The sequence below is a fragment of the Zonotrichia albicollis genome, chromosome 16, assembly GCF_047830755.1.
Source record: "Zonotrichia albicollis isolate bZonAlb1 chromosome 16, bZonAlb1.hap1, whole genome shotgun sequence".
NCBI classification, from domain to species: domain Eukaryota; kingdom Metazoa; phylum Chordata; class Aves; order Passeriformes; family Passerellidae; genus Zonotrichia; species Zonotrichia albicollis.
This window is the reverse complement of record NC_133834.1, coordinates 15110888-15129937: the sequence shown is the minus strand read 5'-3', so window position 1 is coordinate 15129937 and position 19050 is coordinate 15110888. Positions and strand designations below refer to the sequence as shown.

The window sequence follows — 19050 nt, the reverse complement described above, 5'->3', positions numbered from 1 at the left end:
GAATGGCATCCTGCTGTTCCAGTGTTTCTTTGCCCCTTTGACAATGGCAGATGTCAGATGTTGCATATCCAGTGTAACTCTCCATATTGCCTAACAGCAAGCAGGCAGTAACAATGAAACCATTGTTCCCTTTTAAAACATATAACTAATTACAAGTGTGGGAAGACTGGTTCCACAGCAAAATAAAGCCTGGAATGTTTGTTCAGAGATTCTGCTCAGAATGCATGTTTTTCTACTGACAAAACACGGAATCACAGAATCTTCTGAGTGGGAAGGAACCCTCAGGGTTCATCCAGCCCAGCTCCTGTCCCTGCACAGACACCCCAACAATCCCACCCTGGCAGTGCTGCCCAAGCTCTCCTGGAGCTCTGGCAGCCTCGGGGCTGTGCCCATTCCCTGGGGAGCCAAGGTTTCCTCAAGAAAAGCCTCACATCCATTCCAACCTGTAGGAGGCCTGATCTTGTGGGAATCCCTCCTTTCAGTCTCTCCTATCTCACCTGACAGCTCCTTGCTTGTATCATTTTAAAGCAAAATGCAAATTGCTTTTCTGTTTAATTCCTTGAGTAAAGTGCAAATATCCTGGCTGCAATGCAATGAGGACTGATGGATTCTTGCAGGCTATCAGACTATAACACCCCAAATCCATACAGCTGTATTTTCTGGCAAGTTATCAAAGCTTAAAATTACAAGTGTTTCAGCTTTAGGGATGCAGTGACTTTTAGTTTATGAAGGTAGAGTTGCAATAAAAGGCCTTTTGACCTGTATCATCTTCAGAGTGCTTATCTGGAGAAAGATAAATAAGGTGCAGTCATCACTTCTGGCTGAGGCTCTGAGAACAGGGATGCACTTTAGAGAAATGCATTTTCAGAGACTACTGATCTCTGCCCAGAGAATTTTTCATATGTATTGAACAGCAGTTCTCTTTTACAAAAGCCTTTTCCTGTCTCTTCTTCCTGGCCATTTCAGAAAGTTTGGAAATGCTGTTTGCACTTCCCCTAGAAATAGTGTGTTTAAGCTCCATGCCCATTCCTCCTGCCCTTGATGGACTGCTGTGAGTGCAATAAACTGAGACAGAGCAGCCAAAATCCCTCTCACAAATTGAATTTCTCTCATCCCAGAAGTCTCCAATTCAAATGTCTCAAGCAAATCTCATGACAGCCTGCTGCTACTCTGGTGACTCTTATAGCCACACATGATCTACGTAGTTGGTGTAGTTGGAACCCTTTAAACCCACTTTTTTATTTTCTTTTTTTTTTTTTTTTTTTAATTTGCACTGGAAAAATAACATGGAATATTCCAGTAACAAGTATTTGCAGCAATCACACCTGCACTGTGGGGCACAATCCTCACAAACTCACCATGACTCCAAAGGGCTGCAAGCACTGGCACTGTGCTACACCATGAGGGACAAATTACGGCCATTTTTAACAGCAAAGTGACTTGCTTCTCGTGGTTTTTTCTCTTTTTGCTCCATTTCTAAAGCACAACCCCTGCCACAGTGGAGAGGAAAGGAGCTGGCTGCAGAATAGCCTCAATCTGGAAGCCATTCCAGGTGGCCTGAAGTGCCACTGCAGGTGTCCCAGCCCTGAGCCCACAGCCTGGCCTGGTGCTGCCGGGACACCCCTGGGCTTGGCCTTGGAGATGGAAAACCTCTGATGTTTGTGAAAGGACTGGCCTGATGTTCCTCTAACACTCCCCATGCTCTAAAATACTAAATTCGTGTTATTGTTTGGTACCTGCACCTGCTTTACCTCATCTCATCTCAGCTGTTTCCCATAAGCTTTTCACCAGGCCTTCCAACCTTCCTGTTGGAAGGGAAAATGGCACAGGATCACAGAATCAATGAAGAGTTTGGATTGCAAAGGACCTTAAAGACCATCTCATTCCAACCCACTGCATGAAAAGACACTTTTAATGTTCCTTTTTCCTCAAACACTCCAAACTCTGCACCCTTATTGCAGTTGCTACCTTTTAACCTCACCAGCTGCTTTTTATCTGCTTTATTCATTTTCCCCTCACCCAAAAAATCCCTAAGGAAAGAGCGAAGGTAAAAGAAGTGACCTAGGAAATTTTTACATAACTTCCCAAAGACAGTTTCCCCTGAATGGTTTGTATTGGCTTAGGCAGCTTTTCAAGCAGGTACAGGTTTAGGTTATAGAATTACATTTTTTATTCCTCCCAGGGCTTAGAACAGGAAGAAGGGAGATAATCAGGAAAAGCAAAGCCAGTGTGGTTATCAGCCATAGGAAAGTTCAAATTAGCAATTATTAGACAAGTTTTTTTCACAACACAAGATTTTCAAATTGCAGGAAAAGAATAAAATAATTCCTAATTGTGGTCATGGCCATATTTTCAGAGCTGGATTGAACTTCAGGCTCAAGACAGAAGAATATCTGCCTTATATTCCAATATATAGTTGGAATTAGTATTAGCTCTAGACATCAGCATGCACATTCCTCTCATGATATTCAGTCTGATAACAGAGAAAAACACCCACTGGCTGACCTCCACTGAGTGGAGTGAACAGAGATATTCTGACTTAGACCCTGACTTAGATTTCAGCTGGGGCTGGGGTTGTGCCTTCATACCAAAGCTCAGTGTGGTCACAAGGTGTTTTCCCAGCCCTTGCACACACATGTACTTTAGACCCTGCATTTTGGGGATGTGAATGTGGTTGTGACACAACCTGGAATGGAGACTGGTTATCTTTAACAGCAGGTGCTTATCTCAATTAGTGGGGAAATCATGTGTCACTGCAAAACAAACACTGGAATTCTGGCAATGCCACCCTTTCCTCTGAGCAATTCTGGAAAAACAAGTCCCTTGAACTCCAATTTTACTTCATACTAATCAGGTGGAAGGCGCTGCTTTAGAGAGGAAAGTAAACTGAAAAGCAATTCACTATGTGGAAAGGAGAGACTATTCCTTTTTCAAGCACTGCTTTGTTTTTCATTCCAATTTGGAAGGGGTTTCTGTTCCCTGTGGATTTCCCAAGGTGGCTTTTGGCCCGTGGATTCCACACTGCATGTTGTGATTCCAGGCTCTCTTGTAAGCCATGGAAAGGACTGGGTGAGTTTGGGAACTGGGTGGAAGCCTCCCAGTGGAACCCTTAGTACATGAAGGTCTCTGTGGAAAGGTGAAGCTGTTTGAGCAAAAGACCAAGCACAAACTTGCAGCTCTACTCATGCTTTACGTAGAGCTGAGTTGAGACCATGAAAACCACCTTTAGGCCACCCTGGAGTTCCACTGGACAGCTTGTTTCCAGCTGGAAACACAAACAGGACACCTGTAGTTTATCCATGGCTGAATAAAACTGAATAATAACCCACTAGCTAAGATCTTTTAATGCACTGGCTTGTCCTGAGGGAGTTTTCTGGTTAATTTGTGATATAAAACTCCATTTTCCCACCTGCAAGACACCTGAGAGAGCAGCACATTTATTTACCTGTACCAGGTGTGCTAATCCTGGGAAAGCTGAGGCATAACCCACTGGCTATGGAAGCACTGGGCTCTGCTCCTGCAGTACAGCCTCAGGCTTGTGGCCCCACAGCCCCAGGGCACAGGGCTGGCTCCTTGTCACTGTCATCTCCTCTGGAAAAATCCCTTGGCCAGGATTTCTTCTCCTGGGAAGCTGAGAAGCTGCAGAGAGGAATTAAAACGATAATTATCTGATTGCTTCTCCTGTGTTTTGCTGCTTTGGAATGTGGTCTGGAGATTGTTTACCAACTGGTCATTGCTTGATTGGTTTCATGTTAATTTTTTAAAGTGAATCATGTCCAGCTGTGTTGAGACTCTGGAAAGTCATGAGTTTTTTATTATCATTTTTGTTAAGCCTTCTGTTTGTATCTTTCATTCTTTAGTATAGGTTTTAGTATAGCATAATATAATATAATATAAGTATATAAAATAATAAATTAGCCTTCTAAGAACATGGAGTCAGATTCTCAACTCTTCCTTCACCCTGGGGACCCAGCAAATACCACAGTTCCTGTCCTTGTGCCACCTCATTGATGGAATCAAGGCCTGAAGAGAGCTGGGGAGGGATTTGACAATGGGACAAGACAAGGGGAATGCTGTGTGTCCAAGACCCCCCATTCCCCCCAGGAGGGAATGTGGCCTGTGGAGAACCTGCTGCATGTCTGAGGTGGGCAAAGCCACTGCTGCAAGTGAACCCCAGGCTGAGAGTGCAGGAATTTGTCTTCTTGAATACCTCAGTCCTTGAATGCCTTAGTAAAGAGTTTTGCTGCTATGGGCAAACATGGATATAATGACTACTCACTGAGTAAACCAAGCTACTGCCTGCCCTCTCTCTGAGCAGGCTGAGTGTCACTATCACCCCATTAAATTCCACTCCAGCAGTATAAACACTGATAAAAAATGTGGTGATAGCACAAGAGGAATGGCTCCCACTGCCAGAGGGCAGGGCTGGATGGGATATTGGGAATTGGGAATTGTTCCCTGTGAGGGTGGGCAGGCCCTGGCACAGGGTGCCCACCCTGGATCCCTGGCAGTGCCCAAGGCCAGGCTGGGCAGGGCTGGGAACAGCCTGGGACAGTGGGAGGTGTCCCTGCCATGGCAGGGATGGGATGAGCTGGATGATTGCATGATTCTGGTAACTTACAGAATCATGCAATGTTTTGTGTTAGAAGGTGCCTAGATTCACTGAAGTTAGATTCAGGATAACCCACAGCTGCTTCAATGTAGCATCATCATTCCCTCAGTGTGCCTGTTTTTCCCTTCTAGAAAACAGTCTCGATCCTCCGAGCGGGGGGGATGATGTGCACTGGCTGGAAGGGCCGTAGTGCTGTGCTGTCCCTGAGGGTCAGAGGTGCTGTGGAGAGAGAGCCGGACCCTCGGAGCCCGGGGTCCCGGCCCGTGTCCCTGTGGGAGCTGTCCCAGCCTCGGCCCGCGTCTCTGTGGGAGCTGTCCCGGTTCCCGCCCGCGTCCCTGTGGGAGCTGTCCCTGCCCATGTTCCTGTGGGAGCTGTCCCGGTTCCCGGCCCGTCTCCCTGTGGGAGCTGTCCCGGTTCCCGCCCCTGTCCGTGAGGGAGCTGTGCCGGCTCCCGCCTGTGTCCCTGTGGGAGCTGTCCCAGTTCCCCTCCCGTGTCCCTGTGGGAGCTGTCCCGGTTCCCGGCCCGTCTCTCTGTGGGAGCTGTCCCGGTTCCCCTCCCGTCTCCCTGTGGGAGCTGTCCTAGTTCCCCGCCCGTTTCCCTGTGGGAGCTGTCCCGGTTCCCGCCCGTGGCTCTGTGGGAGCTGTCCCGGTCCGGGGCCCGCTCCCACGCCCGCCCGCCCCGGCAGGCGCTAGGGGGCGGTGCCGCCGCCCGGACTCCGAGCGCCCGCCAAGATGGCGGCGTGTGGGACGGCGGGGCCCGCGGGTGGCGGTCCCGGCCGGGCGGGGGTCGGGGCGGGCCCGGCCCCGGGACGGGGATCGGGGCGAGCAGGGGTCGGGACGGTCCTGGTGGCCGCGTTGGCAGCGCTCGTCTCGCTGCAGGTGGCCCGCGGCGCCGGGTGAGTGTCTGGGCACCGTCTGTCCGGGGGCTCCCGGTGCCCTGAGGTCGGGCCGGTGGAGCGGGTGCCAGGCGGGCCGGCCGCCCTCGAAGCGCGGCGGGTCTCACCGGGAACGCGGGAGAAGCGGGCCTGGGTGCCAGCGAGGCCGTGCCCACCCCGAGCTGCGCCGCTCTCACCCCACGCCTGTGCGGCCTTGGGACAACCGGGTGTTGTCGTTGCAGGAGCGGCCCCGGCGAGCCCCCGCTGCAGCCGTACCCGCCCGGGCAGCACGGCCCCCGGCACGGCCACCGGCACGTCAGGGACTGCCAGCCCGTCAAGTACGGAAACCTCACCCACGAAGCGTGGCCCGGCGACAAGAGCACGGGCGGGCCGGTGGCCGTCACCAGGACGTTTGTCTCGTACATCCACCCGGAGGGCAGCGACCGCAAGGCGATCTACGGGCACTTCACGTTCGTGAGGAACCCCCTGAGCACCTTCTCGGTGCTGGAGCCGGGCGGGGCCGGCGGCTGCCGGGCTCGCCGCAGAGCCACCGTGGAGGAGACTGCGAAGCTCAGGAAGTGTCTGGTGGCCCAGAACGGCGGGTACTTCGACATGGAAACTGGAGAGTGCCTCGGGAATGTTGTGAGCGATGGGAGGCTGGTGAGAGACTCGGGAGGCCTGCAAAACGCTCAGTTTGGCATCCGCAAAGATGGCACCATGGTGTTTGGGTAAGAGCTGGGGGTGTTTGGAGAGTGCTCTCCAGCCTGAAGAGTTTCAGGCATTACTGGGCAGGAAGCTCATCCCAGCACTGCCTCCTTGGCCTCCCCAGTTAGAGCAGAAGCTCATTTGGAAAGCTGAAGCTAGGGATGTTCTAGCTGTAACTGGTGGAGCTATCTCTGTGGCCCTTGGCTCATGTCCTGGGATGAAGAGAAGCTCAGTAAGTGCTGATCTCCAGCTGCTTGGGCTCCAGTGTCTCCTCTCCAGCTTGCACTGGGGACGCTGGGTGGGGTAGAAGGAGAGAGGGCTCTGTGTTTTCCACAGAGGAGGCACAGAGTGCAGTGTGAGTGCTCTGGCTGCACTACAGAAAGGCTGGGTTTGGAAGGGAGCTCAGGAGGTGCCTCATCCAGCACCCTGCTCAGCACAGGTGGGATGGAGTGGGCTGCTCAGAGCCATGTCTGGTTGGAGTTTGAACATCTCCAAGGATGGAGACAACACATCCTCTCTGGGCAAATGTGTTCCCCATGTTCAACCTAAACCTCCCCTGGCCCAGCCTAAGGCCATTCCCTCTCCTCCTGTCCTGTTCCCTTGGGAGCAGAGCCCAGCCCTCACCTGGCTGCCCCCTCCTGTCAGGAACTGTGAAGAGCCACAAGGTCCCTCCTGAGCCTCCTTTTCTCCAGGCTGAGCCCCTCCTGGTGCTCCAGCCCCTTCCAAGCTCTGTTCCCATCCCTGGACACGCTCCAGCCCCTCAGTGTCTGCCTGTCACGAGGGGCCCAGCACTGGAGATGTCCCAGCAGTGCCAGCACAGGGAATGCTCACTGCCCTGGCCCTGCTGCCCACACTGTGGCTGGTTCAGGCCAGGTGTCACTGGCTTTCTTGCCCACCTGGGCATGTGACCCTCCCCAAGATGGAGACAGAAGTTTTAATCACCTTCTGATGAAGAATATTCGACTGAGAGACTGTAGTGCTCTCTGGAGTGCAAGGCCTCCAGGAGCTGCCCTTCCCCACCAGCAGGAGGATCCTAAAAGGCCCAGAAGGGTTCCCAGGACCCTTCTGCTGGTGTCAGAAGATGCAGCAGCAGCCTGGAATTTGCATCTCCACCCTTCTGGTAGCTCAGTCCCAGACCTCAGGAAGGATCCCTGCACTGAGTGTGCCAAGCCAGGGCTGTATCCTGCAGCCATTCTGGCAGGCCTGAGCACCATGGCCTTGATTTGTGTGAGAGAGGGGCTGGGTGGGTCAGTGACATGTCCTTCAACTCAACAGCAATTTCAGGGTCACTGTTGAGTCCCTAAGCTCAGCTGTGCCCTGCTGCTCCCCAGCTCTGGCAGGATGTCCCTGTTAAATGGAACTGTCGTGGTGTTTGGTGGCTTTGTGCCTTCCAAACCACGATCAGAAAAATAGTTTGGGTGTAAGTCATTTTGGCTGTCAGGACAGGGGGGAAAGTCCTTCACTCCTTCACTCTCAGCCTGCATCAGGCCAGCAGGACAGCCCAGGGCAGTCACCCTCCCTGCACAGCTGCTGCTGCTCCCTGGGCTGCCAGTGGGTGACTCCAGGCTCTGAAAGCTGTCACTCCCTGCCCAAACTGTTTTGTAGTTTGATCTGCTTTCAGCCACGTTCATGCTGTCTTCTTGTTCCTTTCCCGTGGGAAAAGGGAATTTGTTTGGCATGTTTTCCATTCAGGTGTTTGCAATTACACAAAGCTTTGTTTGCCTACAGTCACGGATGCCAAACAAAAGTTGAGCATCCAGCTCCCACAAGACATCAGAAAGTCACCTTTAAACCCAACAAGCAGAGCACAGCTGTCCACCCCTCAGCTGCAGACATCCCCCAGCCCAGGCTGCCCTGAGGCAGGTGTTCCCCTGTATCCCCCATATCCCTGTGGTGACACACAACACCTGGGCATGGAGGTGGCACCTGAGCTGTCCTTTTGCTGTCTGCAGGGGCAGGGGAAGCTCCTGCCCAGATGGAAGCAGCAGGTGCCACCCAGTGCAGCTGCTGCAGGCTGGATGCTGCAGCTCCAAATGCTCTCCAAAGCTGTTGGGTGTCACAGTTTTGGAGAATAGAAGCTGACAGGCAGCAAGATGCTACAGCTGCTTCCACAGATCCCTGAGTATTTGGCAGTGGCTCTGTGATACTGTTGAGTCAGGGATGGATGAAAGGACTCCATGGTTCAGAAGGTGAAAAAGAGAGATTTCATTAAGAGGTTGGTGTCCTTTTATAACCAGGATCACTAAGGTGAAACCCAATTGGTCTCAAAGTAAAAACCTTTCAACTATTGGTGGACTTTGAACAGCACACTGTGAAGATATACATATCTATAAACAATGTGAACAGAAAGAGAGATAATAATTGTTTTCATTCTTCCTCTCTAACTTTCCCAGGCCTGAAGGCTGGGAGAATTCTCTTTGACTGAACTGAGACTCTCCACAGCTCTGTCCTTGTGTTCTGCCAGATGCTTTCTGTTCATTTCCCTGGCTCAGATCCCCTGGCCACGTTGTGTGAGGCACAGTGGCCTGGGACCATGGTTAGCTGTGGGTTTGTGCAGAGATCAGAGAGCAGGGGCTGCTCTGGCTGCTCAAGTGCTGTTTCACACTGCTGGGCCTGGTTTTGGATGTAGCTGTCCTTCATTCTGCCTTTTCCTGCCCTCTCCCAGCTTCAGGAGCCTGCTGGCAGCAGGAGAGGCTTTAAGGTGGTGTGTAGTGCCTGTGGTGTCAGGCTTCAGCAGTAGCATTGAGACAAATTAGATAGAGTTGGATGCTGGCTGAGCAAACAAGCTAATGCCACATCCTCTGCAGTCAGTGACATGTTGACCAATGTTGATAGTATTAGACATGCTACTCTTCAAAACAGAGCAGCCATTGATTTTCTTTTACTAACACAAGAGCATAGCTGTGAAAAATTTAAAAGATTGTGTTGTATGAATTTGTCTGACCATTCTAAATCCATTCACAAAAGCATTCAAAAATTAAAAGATCTGACAGCCCAAATTAAAGAAGATAGAAATTCCTAATTAGATGATTTGTTTCAAAAGTAGTTTTACACCTTAGCTAAAGCAACTTTGCAAGATAAATCTTTATGTATTAAGTGTTCTAATACTAATATTTATAGTAGTACCTTGTATACTTTGTTGTGTTCAGCGAATGATGAACAAAACAGTCCGAAAAATTTTTGTCATACAAGCAAGAGAGTTAAGAAGCAGAAGCACAGAGAGTGTTCGAAATCTCACGAAAGCAGTAAATGAAAATATAGACATGAACGAAAGTTTTGAATTAAAACCTTAAAATCAACCAGAGATTTTCGAACAATGACTTGTGACTATTACCAAACATGATTCAAATCTCTTTCAAAGATTAGACCTTCACAACATTAAGTTGCTGTGCCATACTATAGCAATACTTTAGTGCAAATAAGTCTCCAACAGATAATAAGCAGAAATTTTACAATAGAGTTACAAAACGCAAGAAGTAAGCAACAAGAAAATGAAAACTTCTAAGTGAAACAGAGAGGGGGAATTGTTGGATTCTGGTGCCCTCTGTTCCCAGGTACCTGTCTGAGGAGGATGTGCTGGACCAGTCCAACCCCTTTGTGCAGCTGGTGAGCGGCGTGGTGTGGCTGCTGAGGGATGGAGAGCTGTACATCAACCAGAGCCGGGCAGCCGAGTGTGGGGACACCCAGAGCACAGGTAACTGCTGTGGGCCTGCCTGCAGCCTGCCAGGGACAAGGGCACTTAACAGGAATTGGGTTTGGGTTGGCCCAGATGAAGGCAGGAATGAGTCTGACTCCAAGTTCTCAGAAGGCTGATTTATCATTTTATGATACTATATTATATTAAAGAATGCTAGACTAAACTATGCTAAAGAATACAGAAAGGATACTTACAGAATGCTAAAAAGATAATAATGAAAACTTGTGACTCTCTCCAGAGTCCCAACACAGCTTAGCCCTGATTGGTCAAAGAGTGAAAACAACTCACAGCAGAATCCAATAAAACAATCACCTGTGGTAAACTATCTCCAAACACATTCCACATGAGCAAAACACAGGAGAATCAAATTAGATAAGAATTGTTTCTCTTTTCTCTGAGGCTTCTCAGCTTCCCAGGAGAAAAATCCTGGGTGAAGGGATTTTACAGAAAGTGTGAATGCCACAAAGAGGTCCAACTTTCATAGAATCATGGAATAGTTGGGGTTGGAAGGACCTTAAAGGCCATCCTACTCCACACCCCTGCCATGGCAGGGACCTTCCACCATCCCAGGTCAATCCAAGCCCTGTCCAGCCTGGCCTTGGGCACTGCCAGGGATGCAGGGTGGGCACCCTGTGCCAGGGCCTGCCCACCCTCACAGGGAACAATTCCCATCCTGTCTAACCAGAAACTCAAAGCAGGTGCCTCCTCCAGGAGTTTGAAGCCAAGGGATTATGAATCCCTGTGCTGGACAAAAGCTTAATCAAGAGCCCTTTTATAGGGCTTGGATGAACGAGAGGAGCTGGGCTGTGCTCTCCCTGTGTCTCAGTTCAGATGAGGCCCTTGCTGGGAGCTCTTTGCAGCCAGGTGTGTCTCAGCAGCCCGTTGTGTGCCCCAGCTGAGTGGGAATTGTTCCCTGTGCTGCAGGAACCTTCGACAAGTTCATCAATGTGATCTCAGCCAGGACTGCCGTGGGACACGACCGCCAGGGCCGCCTGGTCCTGGTCCATGTGGATGGACAGACAGAGTCCAGAGGGTAAGGCTGGGGAATTCCTCAGTTCCTGGGGCTGCAGGGCTCTGCAGCTGTCAGGGACTTGTTTTAAAGCTGAGCCTTGCAGAGCTCAGGGGAGCCAGAAAAGGTTCACAGAAAAGGCTCAGCTCCTGCACTTTCCCCTTAGCTGCCTTTCATCGAATCTGGCTCATGTCACTAAAAACTGTCTTCTCTTGCATTGGCAGAGCCCTGAAGTTGACCAGACTCCCCTTATTTATACATCCACATATTGTCTCCATGCAGGTCTTCTGCCCTGCACTTGCCTCTGGCTGCTGGGGAGTTCCCCTCATTCAGAGTCACCAAAAGCGGTCTGGGATGGGAGAGCTTCCCCTTCCAGCACAGACAGCAGCAAGCTGCTGACCTAACAGCTTCACTGAAGGCAAACCACCAACCAACCTCTGCTTTGCAGGGTCAGCCTGTGGGAAATGGCAGAATTCCTGAAGCAGCAGGGACTCATCAACGCCATCAACCTGGATGGGGGAGGCTCTGCCACGCTGGTCCTGAACGGGACCCTGGCCAACTACCCCTCTGAGCACTGGTAGGTGCTGCTGCTGCTGCCTCTGCCCAGGCCCTGCAGCTCCTGCCAGCCTGCAGAGCCCAGCCCACAGCCTGGGAGGGCACAGCAAAGGCAGGAGAGAGCAGCTCTAGGGTTTAAAGAGATTGAGTGACTCCATGTTTTTTCCACTTAGTCATCCAGGATTAAAGCTGAGCTGGTTGCAGACAGGCAGCAAAGCTGTGGCTGTGACTGAGTGGCTGATGGGGGAATGGGATAAGGCAGCAGATCTTAGTCTGGGAGATTCAGAGCTGCACATCCAGGGGAATTAGCAGAGATCTGTCAGCAGCTTATTATCATGGAAGAGAAACACTGACTGGGAGACTCTGTCCTTCCTCATTGGAAGGAATCTAAAGAATATTTTGTTTTAAATTCAACTTTTTAGTCGGTTCTGACTGTAAACATGAAGGGATTTAGCATTCAGTTGCCATATATAATGTATATCAAAGCGAATAACATTGAAGAAAATGTGTGCCAAAATGAGGGAATTTGGGACTGTTGCTTCTGTAATTCCATGTTTGAAATGATACCTATCAGATGGGATTTAGAACTCAGGTAAAACATTGACTGCAGTGCAGTTTGATGCTTATATTTGCCCAGTATTACTGTTGATGTTTGGCAGCGTGGCTCAGGAAGGAATCTCTGGGTTGTGTAAGGGCTGTTGGTTGTGCTGGGCAGCGCAGGGCGAGCTCACGCTGTCCCCTCTGCCGTCCCCAGCTCCTTTGACGGCATGTGGCGCTGTCCCCGGAGCATCTCCACCGTGCTGTGCGTGCACGAGCCGGGCTGTGACCCGCCCGACTGCAGCGGCCACGGGCTGTGCGAGGCCGGGCGGTGCCGCTGCCACAGCCCCTTCTGGGCGGGACCCGCCTGCGACACCTTGGACTGCGGCCCTGCCAACTGCAGCCTGCGCGGCGTCTGCAGCGCCGGTGAGCGCCCGTGCCGCTGGCACCGGGGTGGGAGCGGGCAGGGCCTGGCCGTGCCTCCCGGGGAATGTCCCGGGGGAATGTGGAGTGCCAGGCAGCAGCTGGGTGGGTGCGTGGGGCTGCTTCTGCTCTCCAGAGCATCCGAGGCACAGGTGGTCAGAATACGTTGCCTTTAGGAGGCAGCTCTGTGCCTCAGTTTCCTTTTCTGCTCCAGGGTTGTGCTCTGGGTTTTTGTGAGGCTGCTGATGGGCAGGGCTGTGTATTATGTTGTGTGACAGCAGCTGCTTCTCTCCCCTCCCCTTACTGTTCCTTCTTCACCTCCCTCTCCTACTTTATAAGTTTTTCAAGTGTGCAGTTGCTACTCTTGCATGAATCTGAGCCTAGGGATTGCTGGAATGTGTGTCCCCAGCTTCTGCCCCTCTGTGCCCATCCCTGTCACCCTGTTCCTCTCATTCAAGTGAATGAGAGCTTGCTGGGTGCAGGTGTTGCCCCAGAGCTGGTCCCAGGGAATGCCATCAGGGATTCTGCAGCATTTGCAGCTGGGGAGGGGGGTGTGAACCCACCCTTTGTGTGAGTGCAGGGTTCCTCTTCTGGCAGGGGTAAGAGGGCACCTCCAGAGGCAGAGGCTCCTAATTTCAGGTCCTTGCTGCCTGCCTGTGTGTTGTTGTTGTCAGTAATGCCTGTTCTGTGTTTGCATAGCTGGATGCCTCTGTGACGCCGGCTGGACTGGCAGCAACTGCACTGAAGGTAAACCCTGCCTGCTGCTCCCCTGCCTCTGCACAGCCAGCGAGGGGCAGTGGGAGCCACTTCCAGCAGCTGCCTGCCCCAGGGGACAGCAGGGAAGGGAGAGGCTCCCTGTGGGCTGGGCTGCTCTTTTCTGGCAGTTTGAATGAGTCCAATGCAGCTGGGGCATCACAGTTGGCTTGGTGGGAGACACTCGAGTCCTTGCTCCTTGTTCAGGGCACACACTCAGCTGGTGGGAGCATCCCTCCCCAGGGTGGGCTGTGGCTGTGTGCTGGCACTGCTCACCCCTGCCCTGGTGCCATCTCTGTTTGTGTCCCGCAGCGTGTGCTCCCGGCTCCTTCGGGCAGGCCTGCAGCCAGCGGTGCCGGTGCCAGCACGGCAGCTCCTGTGACCCCGTGCACGGAGCCTGCTCCTGCCCTGCCGGCTTCTACGGCGCCAGCTGTGAGCACGGTAAGGGCCACAGCCACCTCTGGGGCTGGGACAGCGCGGTGTCACCTCTGAGCCACCTCCTGGGGGCGCTTCTGCCCGGGGAGCTCAGGCCTGAACATCACCAGCTGGCTCCAGGCTCTTCTGGGCCTGCCTGTCCCACACAAATGGGCTGAAAAGGAGAGGAAGGAGTGTGGTGGTGTTCACAGGGGTGCCAGGATGAGGGAAGACACGAGGGTCTGACTCCATGTTTCTGAAGGGTAATTTATTATTTTATGATATATATATTATATTAAAACGATACTAAAAGAATAGAAGAAAGGATTTCATCAGAAGGCTAGTAAGCCAAGGAAGGAATGGAATTATAATAAAATCTTGTGACTGACTGAGAGTCTGAGACAGCTGGGCTGTGATTGGCCATTAATTAGAAACAACCACATGAGACCAATCACAGATCCACCTGTTGCATTCCACAGCAGCAGATAATCAATGATTACATTTTGTTCTTGAGGCCTCTCAGCTTCTCAGGAGAAAAAAATCTTAAGGAAAGGATTTTTCATAAAATGTGTCTGTGACAGAAGGAGCAGAGAGGAAAGAGGAGTTTGCTTCCTCAACAGAGAATTGTGGATTCCTGTTTAGTCTCCTGCATTTTTTTCCCAGAGCCCCTGAATGACCACAAAACATCCTGTGCTCCAGGGTGTTGCACCAGGCCCTGCTGTACCCAGGCTTCAGGTGATGCAGTCAGAGCCTGGGGAATGCTCCTCAGGGCTGTCCTGCCTTCCACCCTCACACTGCCTGTGCCAGGGCTGAGTGTTCTGCCTGGTGTAACCACTGCAGGTCCCCTGTGTCTGAGTGAATGATTGAATTACAGAGGGGTGTGAATTTCCTGATTCTGTCAGGGATGCTCTGTTCCAGCCTGGGAACACAGCCAATCCCATCCCAGAGATGTTGCCCAGAGCAGCTGTGGCTGGGCAACCCTGGAAATGTCCAAGGCCAGGTTGGATGGGATAGTGGGAGATGTCCCTGCTCATGGAACAGGGACAAGAGGAGCTCTAAAGTCCCTTTCAACTCCAATAGCCATTCCATGATTGTGTGATCCCAGTTCTACACAAACTTCCCTCTGAAGCCCACCAAGGAGCAGCCCTGACCTCCAGCACGGTGCTCCCGGGCTGCTGCGGGCTCGGCTGAGCTGAGGGAGCTGCAGCCGCAGCCTGGGTGCTCCCGGGGCAGGCGGAGCCGCGGCAATGACCGATCCCTGTGTGATGCCGTCCCCAGAGTGTCCCCCGGGCTGGTTTGGGCCGAGCTGCCGGAGCCGCTGTGCGTGTGACCACTCGTGTCCCTGTGACCCCGAGAGCGGCAGCTGCAACATCAGCCAGCACGGGGCGCTGCAGCAGCTCCTGCACACAGGTATCCCTGCCGGGGCTGGGCTTTCAGTAAAATTGGAACAGCAGCTTTAGTGCTGAATGGTGTTTGCTCAGTCACCAGCTTTGCTTAACCTTGCTCTTTTTAGTGGAATTTTACACCCTGCCCCACCTTCCTTCCCTCTTTGTTTTCCAGCTGGACAGTGCTTGGCTTCCCAGGAAAAGAGCAAAGACAAGTTCTTTCTGTCAGAGTAAGTGTTTGGTGCTCACTGTGCATCTCAGAGGCTGCCACAGAGCATGGGGGGTGTTCAGTCTGCAGGAAAGGAGGCTCAGGGGGCCCTTGTGGCTCTGCACAGCTCCTGACAGGAGGGGACAGCCAGGGTGGCTGGGACTCTGCTCCCAGGGAACAGGGACAGGACAAGGGGAAACGGCCTCAAGCTGTGCCAGGAGAAGTTTAGATTGGATATTGGGGAAATTCCTTCACAGAAGGATGGTGAGGCGCTGGCACAGGTGCCCGGGGGGTGGCAGAGTCCCCATCCCTGGAGGGATTTAGAAGCCACGTGGATGTGGCAGTTGGGGCCATGGGTCAGTGTGGCCTTGGCAGTGCTGGGACAATGTTTGGACTCGATGATGTTGGAGGGTTTTTCCAGCCATAACGATTCCATGGTTCTGTCCTGAGAGCAGGCCCACAAGCTGGGGAACACACAGCAGGGAGGGCAATCCTTGGGCACACAGGGGACCTGTTGGTGCTGTGGTTTGTGTCCCACAGGAGCTCGTGGCTCTCCCTGAGCTCTGCCCTGGCCCTGCTGCTGGTGCTGAGTGCCCTGGGGAACGTGGGGCTGCTGCTGCAGGGGCGGCGGCGGCAGCACCGTGACTATCGCGACTATCGCTACCTCCCCCTGCGGGACATCAACGGGGACCGCCCTCACAGCCCCGCCTCTGCTGCCTGGCACCACAAGCACCTTCAGGAGCCTGAGGACACCCAGGAGCCCGAGGACACTTAGGAGCCAAACCAAGAGTTCCTTTAGAATCATGGATGGGATGAGGATTTCACCCTGCATTGCCCCTCAGCACTGACTGCGACTGGGGCTGTTCCCACTGGGAGCCTCAGCCCAGAACTGCCCTGTTGTGGCTGTGCTTTCCTTTCCTGTGCTGCCCTGCAGCATCAGGGGATGCAGGACATCCCTTGGGTGAGGGGATTCCACAGCTGCAGCAGCAAAGGAGATGGGCTGGTTCCTTCCAGAACTGAAGGCAAACAGGTGAGGGATGCAAGTCAGCACCTCCAAAAGATCCCTGCTCACCTGAGCAGTGCTTTTTAAGATGCTAAGCTGCCTCTAGTACAAAGCTGGGTTTAAGGGTATTAATCAGTGTCTGTTCTTCCTTGCTAAGCTGATTTTAATCAGGAAAGTGACCAAAAGTTTGTTCTGAAACGTTGAAGCAGGTGCAGCAGCCAGTGCCAGCAGAGCCCTCCTGTGCCAGCCGTGGTGGTGGCTCAGGGGTGACACAGGGTTGTGACAGCCCTGCAGGGCTGGGGGGTTTTCTCACCCATCCTCAGGCCAGAGCAGCCCCAGAGGGTGCTGAGTGCTGTGCTTTGGGGCAGCTCCTGCAGCACAGCACCAGGAAAGCCCTCTCAGCTCCAGCTTCCATTTGTGCATCTCTCCAGCTCCCAGCAGCCAAAGGCTCTGCCCAGCTCTGAGGGACCCTGGCACAGCCTGGAGCTGTCCCTGAGGGGGAGGGCACAGACAGGAACAGCCTGGCATGGCTGGAATGGCACAGACAAGGCCAGCCTGGCATGGCTGGCATGGCACAGACAGGAACAGCCTGGCATGGCTGGCATGGAACAGACAGGAACAGCCTGGCATGGCTGGCATGGCACAGACAGGAACAGCCTGGCATGGCTGGCATGGCACAGCCTGGGCTGCCCTGCCCCAGCAAGGGCTCCAGCCCAGCCAGCACCCCGAGCTCCTCCTCTGGAAATGTGGAACAAATCCTTGCACAGTTCCACTCAAACAGTGTTGGAATTTGCTGCCCCGTGAGGGAACCAGCCTTGGCCAAGCCCCTGGATGCTGCAGAGGGGTGAGAGCCTGTCTGAGCCCCACACACCTTTATGCACTCACTCCCTTTTTACCTCTCCAAGTAAAGGATGTGTATTTTCTGTGCCAGTGTTGGCACCAAATCAGCCTGTAACCAAGAGAATCTATTTTTCTATGATTTACAGAAGTTTATTTGAAACTTGAATAAAGTCTTTTAGTGCTACCTGCCTGAAATTCAGAATTCCTGATGTGCAGCTGCAGAAGGAGCTGATCCTTTCCAGCTAACCTCAGCCCCCAGTGGAACCCAGGGGCTCTTTTATGTTTAATAACACCCACACTGCAGGATGTGCTGTTCCAGCCCACTCCGTGTTAGGAAATTAAACACAAGATGCTGGTTCTGTAGAAAAAAACCCAAACATTTTAGTTTAAAAGCAGGAAAAAGTGAATACAAGCATTACCTCTGCTTCTGTGGGCAAAGAGAGCAGCACACAGGCTTGAATTTTCACTGCCCTGCACTTTCACCAGTTGAATCAAACAATTCCACATGTTCTCAGAGATGTTTTATTTCTCACATACCCAAAAGTACAGCTCTACCAGGACACACAGACACCATCACAGGAGGACATCTGTTTCTTCAGTGCCCTGCAGTGGGCTCTTACAGGAGGTTTGAGGGTTTTGGCTGAGAAAAATGAGGATTTCAGTATATAAAACCAAAGCCAGCTGCAAAGGAGAGAAAGTAAGTGCTGCTAAAAAACTTAATTAATGCCCATTTAACTTAGGTGTAACTGAAAGCTTGGAAGGGGGTGGTGGTGTCACTAAAAGCCAGCAAATGTGACTTGACTCCAATTTCACCTTCCAAGAGAGAAATAATCAGATGTAAGGAGCATCACAAATGTGTTGGAGGAATATTAAAGCCAATTGCATGCAGGAATCTTTGACAGCTGCTGTCAAGTCAATCTCTAATAGCTGTTCCTTGCATTAATTGCTCACAGTACAAACATTTGGGACATGAAAGCAGTGTGAGCTCATAAAATGCCTTTAGAAATGAGGGATTCCCTGCCTGGAGCAGGGCTGGCCTCAGCCCAGTGTGGTGGCAGCTGGGCTCACCAATTCCTGCTGGGAACTGAGAGTGGATTATGGCATTTTCTGAATCTGCCAACAAACCAAACTGGGATTACAAATTGTTATTCACAGTTCCTGAAAAGGAACAGACAGAACCAGAGTGGCTGAGCAGGGAGCACAGCTGCATCTCAGGCACTTGGGAGTGCCTGGACTGCTCAGTGTCAGGAATTGCTCCCAACAGTGAGCTCAGGAGCTGAGGAATGGCTGAGCTGAGCTCAGGAATCACTGAGCAGAGCTCAGGAGCTGTGGAATGAGCTGAGTTCAGGAGCTGTGGAATCACTGAGCTGAGCTCAGGAGCTGAGGAATGGCCAAGCTGAGCTCAGGAGCTGTGGAATGAGCTCAGGAATCACGGAGCTGTTCTGGTGCCTCCCTGAGAGCCCCGAGCCGACTCCCAGCGCTCCCGGCTCCGGTGCCACCTGCGGGGCTGGAGCCGCCCCTGTGCCCCGGGGCTCAGCCCTTCTCCTCCTCCTCCAGCGGAGAGCAGCAAAACCCGGCTCAGACCGTGCCCTGAACCGCAGCTGAGGCCATCCAACATCCATCCATCCCCCCTCGGGCTCTGTTTGCCCTTCCCAGCGCATGGAATGGGGCACACCTGGAGAGCTCTGGCAATGCAGGTGCCACCCGTGGCACAGCATCCTGCCCTGCCCTGCCCCCACGCGCATGGCACCAGCTCTGAGGTAGGTGTTGTGTTTGCATAGGGAATATCTGAACCAGGGACAGCCCCAGGTTCCTGGGAGCCACTTTTTACCCAGCAGCTCCTTCCCTGCACACAGCCCGAGCTCAGCAGCCTCGCTGCTGGGAGGGCTTTGCTGCACCACCCACAATGAGCCCATTGCCCAAGTTCTGATTTCTGAGGGTCCAAAATCCCTCCCAGACTCAGCTCACTGTGAAGAAAACTCTGAGTTTATTTTCTAAGCACACTGATGTAGTTTGAGGGGGAAAAGGTGATGTA

General features: G+C 52.6%; 1 protein-coding gene across 1 annotated transcript; it reads left to right on the top strand.

The window, feature by feature from the left end:
• The first annotated feature begins 5303 nt into the window (after positions 1–5303).
• Positions 5304–17199, top strand: NAGPA (N-acetylglucosamine-1-phosphodiester alpha-N-acetylglucosaminidase). The gene is made up of 11 exons (XM_074552552.1): positions 5304–5507; positions 5729–6214; positions 9746–9885; positions 10813–10921; positions 11346–11474; positions 12207–12415; positions 13112–13159; positions 13478–13606; positions 14858–14989; positions 15140–15194; positions 15713–17199. The coding sequence occupies exons 1-11, from the start codon at positions 5344–5346 to the stop codon at positions 15945–15947; spliced, it is 1836 nt and encodes a 611-aa protein (XP_074408653.1). The 5' UTR covers positions 5304–5343; the 3' UTR covers positions 15948–17199.
• Positions 17200–19050: the final 1851 nt, after the last annotated feature.